The 19629-nt window shown below is 42.2% G+C and overlaps 3 protein-coding genes across 3 annotated transcripts; 2 read left to right on the top strand and 1 right to left on the bottom strand.

Annotated features, from left to right (window-relative positions):
- Nucleotides 1-1195: 1195 nt before the first annotated feature.
- On the top strand, nt 1196-3145 carry LOC306782697 (C-X-C chemokine receptor type 3-like; the record flags this gene model as incomplete). The annotated part of the gene is made up of 2 exons (XM_079276141.1): nt 1196-1540; nt 1828-3145. 2 exons carry the CDS (start codon nt 1196-1198, stop codon nt 2575-2577), a joined length of 1095 nt encoding a protein of 364 aa, XP_079132267.1. The 3' UTR covers nt 2578-3145.
- Nucleotides 3146-5105: 1960 nt separating this feature from the next.
- Nucleotides 5106-8293, bottom strand: cxcr3.1 (chemokine (C-X-C motif) receptor 3, tandem duplicate 1). Its single transcript, XM_079275420.1, has 3 exons — nt 8246-8293; nt 6553-6945; nt 5106-6441 (listed from the first exon to the last, which is right to left on the bottom strand). Exons 2-3 carry the CDS (start codon nt 6934-6936, stop codon nt 5704-5706), a joined length of 1122 nt encoding a protein of 373 aa, XP_079131546.1. The 5' UTR covers nt 6937-6945; nt 8246-8293; the 3' UTR covers nt 5106-5703.
- A 5801-nt stretch (nt 8294-14094) lies between these two features.
- trim35-28 (tripartite motif containing 35-28) lies at nt 14095-19362 on the top strand. The gene is made up of 6 exons (XM_079275033.1): nt 14095-14731; nt 16843-16938; nt 17348-17578; nt 17697-17719; nt 18070-18188; nt 18386-19362. The coding sequence occupies exons 1-6, from the start codon at nt 14303-14305 to the stop codon at nt 18919-18921; spliced, it is 1434 nt and encodes a 477-aa protein (XP_079131159.1). The 5' UTR covers nt 14095-14302; the 3' UTR covers nt 18922-19362.
- The last annotated feature ends 267 nt before the right edge of the window (nt 19363-19629 follow it).

Here is a 19629-nt window from a genome sequence, read left to right as displayed (position 1 = left end):
GTAGAGTATGCAATGTGCGAGACGAAGTGCCATTTGATGAACCAAAACAATCCGGTGAGAACGCAATTAAAGTGCACGTAAGTTCCTTCTGAGTTTATACTGTAGGCTGTAAAATCACTGTTTGTTCCGCCAAGTGCATCCGTGTTGTAAAACAGCTTGCGAGGCGCAGCTTTGCTCAATCGTCCAGGATTCCCCCGCATCTATTCCCCTCTAATTCTTACTTCAGTCATTGTTAAAGTGTACGCTCAAAGGCGGAGAGAGATTTCTGTTCGTTTTCTCTGCTGGACTTGATGTTCGCTCGACAGCTGCAAGGTGTCCCGTCTGCTCTCCTTCCCAAACACTACGGCAGTAAATGAAACCAAAGCCCCGGTGTGAAGAGTTTGTCCTTTTTTAGTCTCATCCGTCCTCTGCGCGCTGCGAGGTTATTGCCCTCTAAAGTCTGCAGCTGAAGCAAAAGTGTAGCCAATGTGTGCGCAACATACGCTTAAAGTGTTCTCTCATAATAAGCAAGTATATGTTGCCGTTTATATATAGACTGGAGACATGATACATAATGTCAGTCGTAGCCAATTGTTGCGGTTCAGATATTCAAGCCTTCGCCGGCTGTTTCTTTCTTTAGTTTCAGTTTCGCAGCTGATCTTTGCTGTGGAGCTTCATGTCTATTTGCGCGAGCCTCTTTGACGTGTCGTATCTCACACCAGTACTTCTGGTTTCGTGGCATACGTGTTCGCGTGTCTATCTTCATCAACAGTAAAAACAGAGTAACCAGAGCTCACAGCCACTCTGCATCCAATCGCTTCATAGGTGTGTCTGTGTGTGCGTGCGTGACCAGGAGTAACTGTGCTTCCGTTTAAACCAACTCCACTGTTGCCTCATATAGTGACATCATCACACCATGTGAGTTCTGAGTGGGTTGAGGCTTGTTTAAGTCGGACTTCCCAAAGGGAGATTTTCCGGACTCAACTCTCTCAGACACAGCTGACTGTCAAACACACACACACACACACACACACACACACACGCACACACGCACACACACACACACGCACACACACACACACACACACACACACACACACACACACACACACACACACAGAGGGAGGAGTATATAAACTGGTGTGTTTCGATATCCGTCCTCTGAGGCTCTGCAGCATTTTCGATTTCTCTCTCTTTGCCTCCACAGTAGATGAACATGGCTGTGGTGCTTGATGGGTTATTTCTCCAGAACGTCACCTATGACTACGATGACAACTATGAGTATGAAGAGGACATCGCGCCAGGAGCCAGTAAAGCGGTGTTGGCCCCGGTGCTGTACTTCTTGGAGCTGATTGTAGGGCTGCTTGGAAACGGACTACTCCTGGCCATTCTGGCTAAGAAGAGGCGATCCTGGAGCATATCGGACACCTTCATCCTCCACCTGTGTGTTGCGGACATCCTGCTGCTGGTGACGCTGCCCTTCTGGGCGCTGCAGGCGGTTCAACAGTATGGATGGTGCTTTGGGGGCTTTCTCTGCAAGATCAGTGGAGCTGTTTTTAATGTAAGTACCATGTGGTGTGTGTAGTACAGGCAGCGTCTGGGAAGTGAAAGTGAGATATTTTCAGTGAAGCTGTGAGAATGTTGTATTTGGCTGTCGGCCATTATTTCCCTCTCAACCAAGGGTCATTGTACTCAATACTCTTATTGAGCAAGTACACTCCCCGGTCACATCCACATTTCAGCATTTCTAGGAAGCGGCAAGAGGAGGGGATCAGAGGAGAAGTGAAAGCTGGCTGGAAGTTTCCATCTTACACATCACAGCTCAAGTTTTCCTCTTCTTTTTCCTAGATCAACTTCTACTGTGGCATCTTTCTGCTGGTTTGCATCAGTCTGGATCGCCAGTTGTCCATCTTCCACGCCACCCAGCTGTTCTCCCAGAAGAACCCCAGGTTAGCTCACATGAGCTGCCTGTCAGTCTGGATCGTGTCCCTTACCCTCACCATCCCCGACTGTGTTTTCCTGGTGGTGAGGAAAGGTCCGGCCCAGGCGAAAACCGTGTGTGTTCACAGCTACTCCCAGTCAGTAACTGATTGGCAGCTGGTGTCACGTGTTCTCCACCACACGCTGGGCTTCCTGCTGCCTGCAGCCACCCTGATCTTCTGCTGCTCCCGTGTCCTGCTGCGGCTGCGGCGCAGCTCTGACGGCCTCCGGAAGCAGAGGGCCGTCACCTTCATCCTGCCCCTGGTAGTGGTCTTCTTTCTCTGCTGGCTGCCGTACAACATCACACTCATTGTGGACACCTTCAGAAGCCGCTCGAAGCAGCCGGATCAGCCTGAAAGTTCCCTGAAAAGAGCTCTGGCGGTCACATCTGCTTTGGGCTGCATGCACGCCTGCCTCAGGCCTCTGCTCTATTTCGGCCTGTGCAGAAACGTCAGGAAACAGACACTGGCCATGTTTAGACACGCTAAAGTTGAATCTGAGAGCTCGCTGTGGGGCTTGGGTGTTGGCAAGGAGGCCCTGCCCGACCAAAACCCCGAAGGGGAAGCGCTGAAACAGATGACAAGTACAGATCATCAGGTGCAGTCAACTCAGTGCTGATTAGTGGACAGAAATGCCCTCCTGTGACTCAGAAGGGATCAGAATGATGCTCCACCCCTGAGGGGAATTTAGGGTGAAGTCGTGTCATGGGTTCAAGGGATGGAGGACCTTATGATGAGAAATAGATATTTTTACAAAATGACTCTTAGAAATTGCACTTCAATTCGAAGGTTTCCGTGCCACGTCATGGTTGCATTTTGAAATCACTGTTGCACAATTTTAGCTTGTTACCCTAAATCATGAGTTTTTTTTATTCAATTGTAAATATCTGTATTTTTATTGTTTATTATTATTGTTGTTATTGTACTGTTTTATATAAGTGTCAGTGAACAGTGTTTAAGCTGTTAAACCATCATAAAGCTTTAACGCCATATATGTGCCATGATGCTTGGATGGAATGGAATATGGTAATATAGAAGCTCTTGTAAATAACAAGATCATTCTTCAGTCAGTGTTATTGTGATCCTCCATCAAGTAGACCGACAGAGTTTGCTACATGTAACCGGATGACACAACTGATTCACTTCTTATGTTATCTTCAGGCAGTAAAGACTGTGTGGATTCCACTATTGTCCAGTGTGTGTGTGTGTGTGACCGCAGTGAGGGAATTTCCCGTTGGCGAATCCCACAGCCTTATTTCTTATTGACTTCTTTGTTGCAACATGGATGTGTGGGGACTGCAGGACAGCGGGTGACACAAACAGGTGGTGATGTCATCAGTCAGGTGACAGAAGAGGAAGAGGGGAAGAAAGACCTCAATACTGAAGCTCTTTCATAGCTCTCGGTTTACTCTCATCTAGAGACTTGTCTGTTTGTTTGGCGGAGTGAGAACAGTGGCATGCTTTATACGTGAGCACAGTTGTCTGGAAAAAGGGTGTATGTGACAAATGGAGGAAAGAAGACGAGTTAGAGAAGACGAGATCTTATTCTAAAGATCACGGTGCACGTTGTGTTGAGCACTAAATTTGTGGTTTCACCTCCACGTTGTTGGGTCAGGTCATGGTCTGCTAGGCACGCTTGATTTCTGCGCTCAAGGCAAGATCATGTTAATATAAATATGACCTGAAATAAAGTGGTCTTTCACACTTGGGTGTGCTTTTAGAAAGGCTGTGTAAAATAAGTTCACACAAGATAAGAAAACACGTTCCCTCCTCTCAGACCGCCTGTTTTCCTTCCTCTTTCTTACGGTGTTTCAGAGTTTCTATAGAGCCAAAGCCTGAAGACGATGGTCTAAATGTTAGAAATGAGGCTTTCATCTGTGGCAGCAGCAACACGTCAGGTTTATAGCATTACTGAGTATTGCCTCAGATTGAAGTGTTATTTCCTGTGTCAGCTAGAGCTTCTCACCAAACTTATCAGGACTTTTCTTTAATGAATAACAAACCTGGTATCAGCAGACAAGCACGAACTTTGTTGCACCGTCCACAGTAAAGGGAGTTGAGTCCGTCCAAAAATTCAAGGCTTTTTATTCGTCTAAGTACAAAAGTTAAAAAGAATTGAGCATTGTGACTACGGTAGATGACTGAAAACAGGACAAAGGCATGTTGACCACATCCCACACAGCGCTTAGACTGTGGAAGAGTTGATGAACCCTTCGCTGGCTTTGTTCTCTGCCTCAGTGACTGAACCTGTAGAGTAATAACAGGGTATCTATACTGCTGGAATCAAACTGAAAGGGATGCTCTCTTTTTAACACCATTGCCACCAGCCTGCTGTTGTGAAATGTTTGCTGCTCGTGTAAATTATGAATGAGACGTGCTGTGATGGAAAACAGTAGTCTGCCACAAGTCACGGCATTTCCCTGTGCTCTTTGCTCATCTATCACCTGTCTGTTTTTGCATAGGCAACATGTTTGAGGATGTGCGGTGGCTTTTTGTGACTTTAGTTTCCTGTCAAAGTTTCCTGCTATTTCCACTGAAACCCCGACGTGATGGTTCGCAGTCAACTTGTTGTTCATGCTTGTATTCTACGTGATCACCTGTATCCTGACTATATCATAAGCAGAGAGAACATTTTTAGGGACGTTGGGACATTAAAATATCTTAAATGCTCAATACATGCAGAAAGAACAGAGAATACAAAAAGGGCCGTTGCACAATCTGACTTCTAAAGTTAAAATTGTGAAATTCATGCTGCAAACTATCCTCTGTCATTTATTACACGGTATACAGTATTTACTTGACTGATTTGATAACTTCTTCACTAGCTGTGTAGGAAAAATGTGAAAACATCAGTTTCTGTTGATTATTCAGGAAAAAATGTTTTTCGGGATAAGGCGCATGGGTGTTGGATAGCATTTTACCCACCAATATTTTCTCGGTATTTAAAACAATGTATTTATTCATTCATTTATCTGTTCAATTTAATTTTCTGTAAATTCTTTCTAAAATCATTGTCCTTTAACCTGTCGAGCTGTACTGTAATGTCAAAAATATACTGGTTTCTGATTAAAACAAATGCCATTTTATTCTGTATTTGAACAATCCATGTACAAAAATAAAAGACAACATACCTATAATTGTGGTAAAAAATACATTTCAAAGCAGGATATATAGCCTTAGTAATAATACTCACTGAAGTATATACATGTTATGTAGCAATGTAGCCTTGCACTCAGAAAATGGAAATTACTTCTACAACAAGAAAAATAGATCTGCTTCCTACAAGTACAGGTGTTTGACCTCAAGTCCCAGACAGACAAAATGATTTTAGTCATGTTCATGTCGACGATGTTCAAGTTGAACTACTAATACTGTGAACTACAGGACACTGAAAGAAAGCATAGCATGTCACAGGTTATATGACACAGAACATTAACAAAAGCACCTGTATTTACGCTCTGTCTGACACACGCTGTTTAAGCACGTTTAACAACGGAATTGCGTCCATGTTTGCGTCCATGTTTACTTTGTGTCAGCTGCTGTCACTCACATCCACTGCAACCGGAAATAAACTGGGATTTACAAGGTTTATGCTTCAAACTTTGGAGTGCTCTATATTGTATACAATCAAATCAAATCCTGATTGCTCGTTTAAAGGCACCGTTTTCTTTATCATATGGGACCTTGCTGTAATTTTGTCAGCTTGGTCAGTTTTGTGTGCTTGTTAATACGTTGTGTCTCTCTTCTAAATAGCAATGGAGTTGGAGGTGTCAGCAGACTCGGACCAAATGGAGCTTCTCCTGCTGGTAACAGATTGCAGTTTGACGCTTGTCTTCAGCTTGCAGCCCAGAGACCTCAGGATGTCCAGGAGCTGACGCCGGAACTTCACACCCACAAAGGCATAGAGGATGGGATTGAGGCTGCAGTGGAGGAAACCCACGGAGGAGGTGATTATCTTGGCTGTTTCAAGAGACGTTCTGACCCCGCAGGTCTCGCTGTTGTTGCCGGAATGAAGTGTGTCCACCATGAGTGTGATGTTGTATGGCGTCCAGCAGAGAAAGAAAACGGCCACTACTGCCACGATGACCCTGAAGGTTTTCTGCTTTTGGAGGCCCTGGGAGCCGTACCGCAGCCGGCGCAGGATGCAGGAGTAGCAGAAGATCAGGATGACTGAAGGCAGCAGGAAGCCCACTGTGTGGATGAGCAGGCGAGATGCCAGTCGCCAGTCACCTACTGCCCCAGAAGCAAAGCGGAGGTAGTTGCGTACACACTGCGTTTTTTTGCTTGTTCTATTCTCATTCACAGCTTCCAAAAAGACCCAGTCAGGGATAGAAAGGAGCAGGGAGAAGATCCACACTGTCAAGCAGCTGACCTGAACGACCCAGGGCTTCTTGCGGGAGTACATCTGGGTAGCGTGGACGATGGACAGGTAGCGGTCCAGACTGATGCAGGCCAGCAGAAAGATTCCACAGTATAAGTTGATCTGAGGGTACAAAGAAATCCGACACAAGTGAAAAATCTCTTTGCAACCACGATTTACTATCATGCACTCTAGTGCAGAGTTAGTGCATCTTTGCTGTTGCACACCTCTTACCGTGAAAACAGCTCCGGTGATCTTACAGAGGGGAGTGCCGAAGGTCCATCCATGGTCTTGAGCGGACTGTGCAGCCCAGAGGGGCAGAGTCACCAGCAGCAGGACATCTGCCACACCAAGGTGGAGGATGAAGGTGTCCGTCACACTCCAGGTCCTCCTGCTCTGAACCAGAACTCCCAGCAGCACTCCGTTCCCCAGGATGCCCACAACAAACGCCACAGAGTACAAAGCTGGGATGAACACCGACTCAAAATGCCCAGCCTTGTTCGAGTCGCACATGTCCTCCTCACAGCAACCGTATTCATCATCATAAGACTCATTGGAGTACAAATCATCAAAAAGGCCAATGAGGCCGTCTCCGGTCACTGTATACACCCCGTCCATCAGTGAACTCTGCACGAAAAGAAGAACACATCTATACATCAATTCGGTCCGAGCACCACACGGTGGGGCTGTTTACACATTTATCCATCTATCTATTGTCTGTATCTGAATTATCTGCACATTTTTGAAGTTCATTTAAAATGCTCTGTGTAATACAATAAAGGAACAAACAAGACAGATCAGACCACATCAGAGCAAGATAACAATTCAAAACACACACACACCAATTAATTATGTCAAACAAAAGAGGATAAGTCACCATATGCATTTTGAGCAAAATAAGTTTTGTTCTTTGAGTAACTGGTTTGTAGTCTGTCTATTAGACATAATCTTGTATTAATCTAATCTAATAATCTAAGTATTCTGGACAAGTTGTATCTATGCCCAAATCTTTTTGAGGTACATTAGAGCAAATACTTTGAAGGCTAAAGACCCTTCTTGCCGTTCTTGTTAAATGTACCGCATCATTTCTTGACCGTGGTGTAACAATACCAAGTTCTGTGAGGTTTTATGGTATGATACCCGATACACTTTGTGGCTTTCTGCCAATCAACATGATCTGAGTTCCCCGTTAAGCTGGAGGAAATTATGACCACTTCAGTCATATTACTGTGCAGAATTGCTTTGAGCCGATTGGGGAAAGGAAAGTCATGCAGGAAGCATGTGCAATTTGAGTTTCAGAGTTTTCCGCAAGAGTCTTGATGCACTAAAATATTCATCACAATGGTTGTTTTTTTGTTGAAACACAAATAACCAAAATAGCATGACACAAGAATAACATGGACATGAAACAAAAATAATGAAATACAATGAATTATGTGGATGACAAGTGCAACAGAAAAAATAAAATAAAATGAACATCCAAGTGAGACAGGAGAGTAGAATAAAGAAAGAAACGACTTAATAGTAACAATGCATCAATCGTGCTTTAATCTGTAACTTGTTGCATTAATTATCATTTGGTCTTGATGAATGACTCAAATGCTGCAACTTTATACCGACTGGCACCTTAACGTTAACGGCACATTGTCACGCCACAAATCACATCACAGTCTGACACACTGCAGTCTCTTACTGTGAACTAATATAATAATAATATATAATATAATACTATAAATAAGATTTAATTCATGTTTATCGGTAGGTAGTTAATGAGGCAAAGATCACATAGACAAAACAGGTGAGAAGTACAAAAGCAGTTGAAATGCATTGATCAAATAATGAACAATGACATGTAATTTATTCAAATCTTCCTAGTAACAAACCATATATGCATCGTCTGAAAAATTAGGCTACGGCAATAACTTACCAAAGTGTAATCTTTTGATGTTGTTTTCTCCTCTGTGAGCAGGTTAACAAGGACACACAGCTGAAATGATCAGTGTCACCAAAAACACCACGGATAGAGCCACCAAAGGGGACGGCCAGACGAAAAGCGACACCTCTAACCATGTATGAAGCTGTTACGCTTATGAGGAGGAACAAAACCATGCAGAGGCTGTCGTGATATCGGGGAACTCAGGGGAACTGTTGTGTTGATTATTGGAATTATTTTGATTTCAACCACACTTTTAGTATTTTTTTAGGACATAAAAAAACCCCATATGTGAGTAGACTGGTGCACTTTCCATAAAAACTTGTGAATAACATTTCTATGAATTTACACCCACAGATATACTGGCACGGTCACGTGTAGAATGTAATCAATGTAACATTCAATTGAGATGTTGAAGCAGTTGATTATATTTCTGAACTGCACATTTGGATGAGATAACTTTATTCACCCCCAGATTTGTCATCTATTCACAATGACAACAGCAAAGGAGACACCAGGAAGGTCACAGCACACAATATATGAAACTGCCACTACAGTAGTAACACTAACACAGAAAGCAGACATATTCAAAGAGGACGTTAGTGTTTAGCCAAGTTAAAAGCCGATGTAGCAATTGAGCAATTAACAGGTACACGGATGATCATACTGTAATGATGCACCTAAAACAAGACCAATCAAATCTGCAATACAAATTCAATTAAACCTTTAAAAAAACATATGCTATATGTTATATAAAATACAGATTCAAGTACTTAAATGCAACTTTGATCGATCAAATGTTTCATTTCCAGAGACAACTGACAATCGTACATGCAAACAGCAGTGAAATGAGTTTCCAGAGCTGTTCACCGTTATTAACTCACACACCAATTTACAGAGACAACGGAGGTTTGTTCTTGTCTGAACATCTAAACAAATACAAAATAACAATGAAAAGTAATGAATGTACTTCTTCATGTTAGTTGATGTGTCTATCCTGACGAGTTATAGACTTCTAGTAGGCCTGTTGAGCTGTTTTTTGTCTTTTTTTTTTTACTGTTTAGCACATTTCGTGCACATACACGAGGACGGAGATGCACGCAGGTGATGCGTTACACAGTCCTACTGATAGTGTCACACTATTCCTCTGATGCCAGGATATGATGCAACGTGCCAGTAAAGACAAGGAAGAAGAAGCTCTCCAGTTCGTACTCACTGATGAACTTGGCAACAATAATGTCAGCAACCTGTTACTATGAGAACAGGACTCGGAAACAAATAACATCCAAACTCATGTTGAGCTACTGGATGTCTTGATATAACGCCAAGCCACACGTCATGCTCCACATGCACAGGGTTGTAGTGCTAAAACAGTCATGAATTGTCTTCATACTTTCAGTCCTTTTACGCAAACAAATTGCACTCTGGACCACGCAATGCTGGATTTTAAGTATTTACTTTGCAAATGTTTTATCAGGAAGGAATTGTTAAACTGCAAAGATGAACTCAAAGCAGTGCATTTAAAAATAACTCAACATTGCTCCTTTAATGAGCTTGATACTATTTATATGTCACATATCAGTGTAAAATCTCACTATGAATCTTTTTCACTTGCCATATCATAACTGCAGTTGACTCCAAAACCTCAAGATTTGTATCTCAACTTTTTTTTTTCTCTGTGCTGTTCATTTGGAGTCTCACCAGCATGCAAATAAGACACCTGCGGCAACACCGGGTTTCAAGTGTCTGTTTCCTCTCGCCCATCTCCTCTTTAAAAGGCTCAGAGCTTTTTCCTGTTTGTTTCACACCTTTTCTTTCCTCTTGTTTTGCAGGGTTTATGCAGTTCTTGCAGTGAGAGTCTGACTTGTGAAATGTAGCGTATTGGACTTGTCGGGTTAAATCATACGTCCCAAAAATCTCATGTGACATTTTTTCAGATGTTTGGAAAGGGATGGTTTATTTCTTTGAAAGCATAAATAAGATGTGGAAAAGTTGTTTGTCTTAATGTGGTTTTAGACACTGAAGTGTTTCGTTTTGAGATCCACACAAGAAATACTCAGAAGCATGTACAGCAGTTCGGTGAGGTTGATTCTAAGATGCGTTCCTTCAAAACGCTGTCGTATGCTTTTCCTGTATTAGCGAAAGAAATGTTAGACAGGAAAACAACGCTGCACCTCTTCTTTCACATTTTGAAATGGCTTTTGTCGATACTATCTATATACTATAAGTTTGTGAATAAACTGAGATAAAGTGTGATCAACTTTTTTACAAGGTGTGTTCAACGTAGGTTGTGAGCATTTCCTTACATTTAGAATGTTTTCTAGAACAACTGTGAAACCATGGAGATCGGTTCGTTGAGGAACTGAAAGAACAAAAATACTTTCAAAAAATCATTTCCACATGCTAGTTTCTATAATCCCATCCTCCTGAAAAGCAACCATCATTTTACACAGCCAGTTGTAATCAGTGTGCTAATTTGACAAGATTCAGTGTTGCATTATTTTCCACTTCCTGTCATGATGGTGATACATCGCTCACAGTTGAACAAGCTATTTTTGGAAGACATATGAATTATTCAGGATGTTAATAAGGAAATATCAAAAGCTTGAACACCTGCAGAAATGGTTTTGTATACCCTTCCATTTGACCATCTCCTTCCTTCTTCTGGTTTGACTGAAAGTGGTGTAACCACATTGTAGGTTAGTATGTCACAAACATCACAACCCAAATGCATTAAAGGCCCTACATCCATGGCGGCACCGACGGTTACATCATCGCATGATGCACTGAAATGTTTCGGTCCTCACACATGAAGTCTGTTTGTTTACAAGCGTTCTGATTAACAGACGGAAAGAGGATACAGCTCACAATCTCTGACAAAATCCATTCTAAAATATGGCTTTTGGTTTCAAGCTGTCCGTGAGATTACCGGGGGTTTCTCCCTTTAGGTCCCGATAACAACACCTGCCTGAAGACAAGCACTCATCCAGTTAGTGGGGTACGGTTTTGTGTTGCGTGAGGCTCAAATCGAAGCTTTTTGTTTGAACGTGTTCCTCATGTTGTGAGGGAGCTGGTCTTGACGCACACGGTTGTCTTTTATATTGTTCAACGTGGTTTTTGCTGTTTGAGCGAGACACTGAAACCCACGTTTCACAGCAGCAACCTGCTTCCTTAGCGCTTAGGACGGTTTGACTGCAGAGGTGAAATTTCATTATGACCACTGGAATCGGGTTATAATTGTGTGTCCCTTTGTGGTCCTCCAGATGCCAAGGTTCATCTGAGGGTGGACAAGATGGGGTTGTTTCTGTGTCTGTGCTGGATGGCAGGTGTACTTTGTTATGTTATCTAACATGCATTTAGTCTTACTCACAACTCATGTGTGGTCTCCATTCCTTTGCCCAGCCTTGGGTGACAGTAACTTGTCATTTTATATTGCAATATTGGTAAACAGGAATTTTAAACAGTTCATTTATTTGCAACATTGCCCACAATGGCCTAATACACCAACCAATATCAAAGGGATAACTAAACAGAGTCTAAACTGTGACTTACAGAAACGTGACAAGTTGATATCGTCTCTGGGTCTACATTGTCGTACCTACATTTTTACAAAGAAGACATTTCTGCAGTTCGGATGCATCGTCAATGTTAGTTTGATTTATTTGTGAAGCCTTCAAGTTTTACAATGTTAAGATCACAAAACAGCCAACCTTCACGAAAACAGATTATTTGTGCAAATTTTCTTGTGAAGAAAGTCGTACCCACACTACCTTTGTGGTTTTCCTGTGTAACATGTGCTGCAGTGACTGTCACAAACCACATTGTCACCCTAGCCATGCAGATTTGGGCTATACGATAAATATGTACGACTGAAATGTAGCTTCTTTCATGCATTTTGGGTTGACAGTGTGCGAAATTCACCACTTTGCATTGTGACCGGAATAAATGCAACATAAAAAAAGTGAGTTTGTCGTCAAACTTGCTGTTAGTACATGTAGAAGAGCAGAGAGACTCACATGTGTAACATTAAAACAGCTGTGACGCTGACTTGTGATGTTCAACTGAAGTGCTTTTGAACATCTGCTGGAAATTCATCACTAATATATAAACTCATAGAACATGTGGAAAATGAGGGGGTGTAAGAGAGTGTTTGTGGTTAGAACAAAATGTTCTTTTTTTTCAGTACTTTAGGGTGTTTCAATTAGTTTGAACATTTTTGTAAATAATCTTAACACCAACTGCTTCTTATGCCCACTCTTCAGGCGCATGTTCGTGATGGCGTGAAGCCCAAGGCAGTGGACGTGCATTTGATCACGGCTACACCGAGTTTGGTTTCTGTCTCGTTTAAAGGACAGCCACAAAGAGCACGTCCCTCCATGGTGAGAATGAATGTGGTGTGTTTTAACAATTTCACAGTGCGGTGTCACATGATGGCAATGTGGCTCCATCTGTTGGACATACTCGTACCATTAACCCCAGAATGGTGTTTTGAATGAAGAGCTGGTGTGTGGACCACTCAATGAGATGATTTGTCTTTTTAGAAGGAAGATATACAGCTAGAAAAATTTAAATATGAAAACATGGCAAAGAGGTTTAAAAACAACAAAACACTTCAGGTATATATATAGCTTCCATGTCTGTGGGCAAAATAATGGAGTATGATGTGTGATTAGTTTGACCCAGCACAAACAGGAGTGATAACAGAAAGTATTTGATCCTTCGCTGTTATTCTAACAGCTAAAATACATTTTTGTTTCTTCACAACCAGGGTACAAAAACGGACAAAACATCAAACAAAACATTTACAAAAACATCAATGCAAAACGTCAAGTTTATGGGTCCATCAAGTTTAACGAAAACAGCTGCATTTGTTCAAACAAAGTGCAAAGTAAACAAAAAGTTGTGAAGAAATGTAAAATAAAAAGTCCAATACATGAATAGTAAACGTATGTGGTGCTGAATAATGTTGTCTGACAGAGAGAGCGAGTTTCTGCCAGTTGTGCAGACAGCTGCAGATGTGCACACCTCCACAGGAAGAACAACTGATCATAATAATGATCACAACCTCAAGATCCACTAGAGGGCGCTGTTGTATCATGATTGCCGCCTGTCACTAATAGGGAAGTCGGCAGTCTGGAGGGAATATGTTGAAATACATATAAAACCTACATAATCAGAGGGGAAACGAATAGTTTGGAGGGAAGTGAGCGAACAGTGGCAACAGTATTGAGATAGTGCGACAAAAGGAAGATACTTTAATGAAAAATAAAGCAGGAGGGGTAAGAAGTACGGAAACTACAGTGTAAGAGTATTAAGAATTGGTCACAGCAACTTGAACAGTCCACTTGTTGGCATGGCCATTGTCATCAGTGTCAATAAATGGAGACGGTAGCCATCAGTGCGTCCTGATTTCATTCAATTCAATTTATTTTCTATAGCCTTTACAATCTGTACACATATATGCGACATCCTCTGTCCCAGGACCCTCACATCTGTACAGGAACAACTCTCCCCCCCCAAAAAAAACCTTTAACGTGGAGGGAAAAAAAGAAAGAAACCTTAGGGAGAGCAACAGAGGAGGGAAGAATGAAGAGGAAAGAGGGGCAATGAGTGCAGGGAATAGGACGAGGAGAGGCCAGGATTATAGAGCTCATTGACGGTGGAGAGGAGGAAATAGATGTTTAGGTTTATCAAAGCAATTGCCCTTTTGAACAGGCTGCAATAGAATAGAACAACAGTGGGCGGTTAGATCCAGTAGGAGGCAGTATTGCAAGTTAAAGGATGCCAAACGCCGGAAAACCCCAAAGAAAAGGAGGAAGAAGAAGAAGCCTGTCTCTGAAACACAGGAAACGAGTTGGTGGAACGAACACGAACTCGACGTGACCAGTTTGGGGGGTTTCCTACTTTCTGAAACCGTCCACGATACTATTGTTTATTACACTTTTCTTCTGAGCGTAAGCAAACTGCTGACGCTTTGGCACAGTGGGTGCGTATTTTACTGTTTTTTATTTTTTCAAAACCGAAAGTAAAGTGAAGCGGGCCCGTGAGGCCATGGCTGATAGCATGGATGAAGACATGCCGGAAGAGGCTTTACCCATCCGGCAGGACCTGACCTGCCCCGTGTGTCAGGGCATCTTCCGGGACCCCGTGCTGCTGCCGTGCACCCACAGCTTCTGTCGCGACTGTCACCAGAAAAGCTTTCAGGTCAACAAGAGGTGTCCCGTGTGCAGGAAGGAGTGTGAGGAGGGGCAGGCCATCGCCAACCGCGCGCTCAGCAGCGCGTGTGAGAGTTTCCTCCAACAGTCGAACTGGGGGTCGATCCGGAAACACGCCCCCCCTGCCGAGGAAACCTGTAACCTGCACCTGAAGCCGCTGGTGCTGTACTGTGAGAAGGACGAGGAGCCTCTGTGCGTGGACTGCGTCACTCTGCACAGCACGCACACGCTGTGGCCGCTGAGCGAGGGGGCACCGATGTGTAAGGTAAAGGACGCTGGGCCTCCAAATATGTACTCCTTGATGTCACTTAGACTCAGTTTTAAGCCTGGAAAGAAAAAGGACATCCTGATTTCAACTTTTGTTGACTGAATGAAAGAAATGCTCAACGGTACACTACTGTAGCGCCACGGTTTCCCCATAAAGTTACACTACAACTGAAATACTTGTTGTAATTTAATATTTCAGTGTGCATTGCAATGTCTATTAAATGCTCCAACATGCACTTTCCTCTAGATTTGAGATTATACGTGATATGGAGTGGTCTCACCGACGTCACGATCTCCTTAGTTACGAGGTCGGTCGGCCATGTTGGAGTACATACAGATCCTACATGGCGGCGCGTAAACAAGGAAGTGCGGCGAAAATACAATACTTTGAATCACTGGATAGTGCATCAAAGGTTCGCTACCTGGCCAAATTGAAGGTTATTGGTAACTTGGATCCCTATACGATGAGTGCAGATCGTTTCAGTGCCGATCCTACTTATCTTCCATCGGTAAACTACGCCAACATCTACACGTATCTCGTGAACACCCCCAGTCCTTACACAAAAGACGAGTTGGAGTGCTACAAAGGGCTCGACGCTTATAATCAGTTTGTCAGTGGATGGGTCCGAGACGTCAAAGCAACGGTCGTCGAGAATTCTCATCTCGTCATTGGGAGGGTAAATATATACAGATCTGGTCCGATATTTTGCAATATTCAATGTTTACTCAGCGCAAACAGACACGTGTGTTTGTTTACATTGTACGTGCATGTAGGAATTCACTTTCAACTAACTCCTAACTTCATCCCCCCCCCACACATATATATATATATATATATATATATATATATATATATATATATATATATATATATATATGTATATATATATATATATATATATATATATATATATATGTATATATATACATATATATATATATATATATGTATATATATATATATATGTATATATATACATATATATATATATATATATATGTATATATATATATATGTATATATATATATATATATATGTATATATATATATATATATATGTATATATATATATATGATCCGACGTTAAACTCATATCAAGCAATGCTGAGGCTGCATCTCTGTGTTTCGCCTGTTGTACACGCTCGACGCGTCTCTGGCACCGACTGCTGTCATGGGCTGATGAAGCTTCGGTAACCTTCTCATGTCCAAGTTTAATTTATATTTCCTTTATTAAATACTGTTCACAAACGAATTTGCAAATAAAATCACTGACCACTTATAAAGTGATCCGCACATACTCTAGTGTACGCCAAATTCCATTCCTTTATATCTCGAGAGATGCGTGACAGCCATTTCTCGCGACGTCGCTTGGATAGCTCCTTCGTGTCATTTCCTTGATGTGTAATGACCGCTGGCAAACGAAAGAATGATTTCTTGTCTCTATCAGCTCTGCTGCCACAACCAAAGACAGCACAAAAGTTCACCACCGATAGGTTATGTGACTCAGCCGTGCATGCCAGTGGCTTTGTGTGTACTCCAACATGGCCGACAGCTAAACTGTGACGTCACACGAGACCACTCCATCGCTCAATCCTGACCATGTCACCTCTGACTAATTCTTTCTCCAGTATTTCACCATATTTCAACCCTGAGTCTAATTCTAAGTTTAATTCTACCATTCACACTCGCTGTGTCCACAAACATGTTGCTGCTTGCTGCTGACCTGGGACTCCAGATATCATGGCTTTGATTATAATAACTATATAATTACTACACAGTTGCTATATGTGTATTAAAGGATTGTTATCACTATATGGTCAATATTGGAAGTGGATTCTTGTCATAGAAGGAAAAGTACAAATTAATTGAATAACGTTAATGACTGTTCCATACCATGAATGTGTCCTGGTAAGCCTTATGACATGAGTCAAACCCCAGTAGCAGGTCGAACAGAGCCATTGTTAAAGTTAGTAATTACACTTTTTCCAAGTGTCGGGTGTCTTATGTGTGTACAATTTATGCTGGTTTAAGGAACACCCGTCTCAAGCCGAGAAACATCCCACTGTTTTCCTTTGATCACCTCGTGTTCTGCTTTTTCACCCTGCAGAAGGAGCTGGGCTTCAAAGTCCAGATTTTTGAAAAGAAAGTAGAGACGTACAAGAAAACCGCACGTAAACTCAGCAACGCGATGGAGTACATCAAGGTAAAGTCACTGTCACGTCTCACGGTATTCGTGTTGCATTCATCTGTGTATAATCATTAAACCAGGTTATTATGATACAAGCTGCACAACGTGTCCATTGCCCTCAGACGTCCTCAGTCCTTGAACCAGATACTCCGGGTTCACCTCTTGTTCAGCTCGACTTTTGACCTCTATGCAGGAAAGCGCTCGCCTCCGGGATCGGCTGAGTAATTTGCCCCTGACGTATGCATGAATAATGCAATCTGTTCGATATTTGGAAGGAGTTCTTCCCTTACGCATTGCAGTACATGCATGGTACTCATCCAACAAGACAAGAGATAGTACAAGACATATAGCACACCAGAGACTGCCCACATCTTAATTCACGTGTGTATGTTCACTATATATAAACTCTCTTCTCTAAACGCAGTATCAGGCTGAGCAGGCAGAGAAGCAGATCAAGGTGGAGTTTGAGAGGCTTCGCATGGCGCTTGTCACAGAGGAAGCTCTGCGCCTGAAAGCCCTGGCTGCTGAGGAGGAGCAGAGGATCACTGTCGTTCAGGAGCTGATTGACAGCACGAACCAGGACATTGCCTCGATGAGCAAGCTCAGTGACGCACTGAAGAGAGAGATGGGCAATGAGGATCTGGCTCTCCTGCGGGTGAGAGAAGGAAGCGCGTCCTCACGGTTGTGAGACTTACAAGACTTTTGCCTCTGATGTTTCAAAAAAAACCAAACAAACATGAAACTAATCTCAGTTATTCTCTTTTGTGTTTTAGAATTTCCAGAAGGTAAAAAGAGAGTAAGTAACAGCAAAACTCACTGTAGCAATCACAAATATTGTGTGCTCTAAAATCTTTGTGTAAATATCCACTACACAAGGACTAGGAAGTACATTTCACCATATATTTACCGTATATTAGCATTTTTACAAGGTTTTTATTTGTCATAGTACGACGGGGTTTAGATTGGAGTCTCAATTTGCTACATGGGAAAGAAAACAAAATAAACTATCAGATATGGAGGGTGGAGGATCATTTGTATATTACACATTTATGTCATTCTGAAGACTGCTTCGTTCAGGTTTCTGCTGTATTTTGTGGATTTACAAATGTCTCTTGTTAACTTCACTGATTTTCATCTTTGCTTTAGAGCCAAGTGGACTCGTGGAGATCCTTCCCTCCCTGAGGGCTCTCTTTTGGACATGGGCAAGCACGTTGGTGCTTTGAGCTTCAAAATCTGGAAGAACATGCAGGCCCATGTCAAATATAGTGAGTAAATTACAATGGGAGTTGGGAATGATCTGTGGTTTTCGGGACTGGGAGTCTTTACAGGAAATAGACCAACTTGTGTTGAAAATTGTATTGGTGTACTTGAAATATACGTGTTGGGGAACACGGACTTCTTCAGTCTCTTGTCAAATGTTACCGATATGAAGTAATTGCGTCTCGTTTCTTCCTGTGTGCAGATCCAGTGGTGTTGGACCCAAACACAGCCTCTCCATGGCTGTCCGTAAATGCTGACCTGTCCACTGTGAAGGAAAGCACAGAGCGGCTGACCGCCCCCGACAACCCGGATCGCTTTGATCCCTGCGTCTTTGTGCTGGGTGCTGAAGGTTACAAGTCTGGGAAACACAGATGGGATGTCATTGTTGGTGACAACCCCAGGTGGATTGTGGGAGTTTGCAAAGAGTCAGTGCCCCGTAAAAAGAAGTTCACGGTCTCTACGAGCCGTGGCGTGTGGTCCATTGGACTGAGCAAAGGGGTGTACACGGTCTCAACACCTGAGCGTACAGAGCTGCAGGTGCAGCAGCGTCCTGAAAGGATCCGCATTAAGCTTAATATAGAGAAGGGAGAGGTGTCATTTTGGGATGGGGGAACAGCAAAGCACCTTGTCACTTTAACACACAAGTTTGATGAGAGGATGTATCCAATTTTTGGCCCTGGCCTCTACAGTACGCCTACGATTCTGGCTCCGGGTAAAATAGCTGTTCACACCTCGTGATGAGCCAATATTTTACCTTCTTAACACTGACGGCGCATGGGAAATTGCAAAAAACTATTTTTTAGATGTGCCTTAAGTGGAGGAAATTAGATTGTCTTTTGTCATCACATTACAGTGGAGGGACAGACCTGAATAATAAAAAGACTGGAAGCTTGGCTGATGCTGGTGGTCAATACCTATAACATCTCTTGATTTATTATTGCACTGGATGAAACATTGGGACATCCAGCTCTTAATATCTGAGACGTCAATAGAAATAGTGGAATGTAAACAAAATAATTAAAGTTGCGGGGTTGTTATGGTAGTTGTTTTATCTTTACATTTTTTCAGTTTTGTACGGGATAAATTGAATGAAATGCATTTAAGCTTATGAAATGCCCTTTATTTTATTGTAATTTTATATAATTTTGTTGATTCTGCTCAAATATAGTTGACTAAAATCACCCTGAATCTGTATGGGTTTCTTGGTTGATTGTTTTACATAATTTACAACACAAAGTGTGGCCTGAAAGTTGTCCTGATTTAAATTTTCTGTGTCCACATAAACACTTAATCAATAAAAAAACCTTTTAAATCAGATTTGTTTGTTTTATTAATTAGAACCACACAAACTGTGCATAGCTAATTAGTAAACGTTACTATTTTCTTACATTTAAGGTGACAATTTAGCCTCATGTATTTATGGTTTACAACTTTATTGTCCGTGGT

Source organism: Melanostigma gelatinosum, assembly GCF_949748355.1.
Source record: "Melanostigma gelatinosum genome assembly, chromosome: 9".
Lineage (NCBI taxonomy): Eukaryota > Metazoa > Chordata > Actinopteri > Perciformes > Zoarcidae > Melanostigma > Melanostigma gelatinosum.
This window is presented reverse-complemented; position numbering and strand designations above follow the sequence as displayed.

Bases quoted from the DNA above. Each gene is read 5' to 3' on its own strand.
- cxcr3.1 (XM_079275420.1), bottom strand. From the start codon at position 6,936: ATGGACGGGGTGTATACAGTGACCGGAGACGGCCTCATTGGCCTTTTT. The intron at 6,442-6,552 runs GTAAGAGGTGTG...TTGTACCCTCAG, and splicing joins TCACCGGAGCTGTTTTCACG to ATCAACTTATACTGTGGAAT.
- trim35-28 (XM_079275033.1), top strand. From the start codon at position 14,303: ATGGCTGATAGCATGGATGAAGACATGCCGGAAGAGGCTTTACCCATC. The intron at 17,720-18,069 runs GTAAGTAACAGC...TCTTTGCTTTAG, and splicing joins TTCCAGAAGGTAAAAAGAGA to AGCCAAGTGGACTCGTGGAG. The intron at 18,189-18,385 runs GTGAGTAAATTA...TCCTGTGTGCAG, and splicing joins GCAGGCCCATGTCAAATATA to ATCCAGTGGTGTTGGACCCA.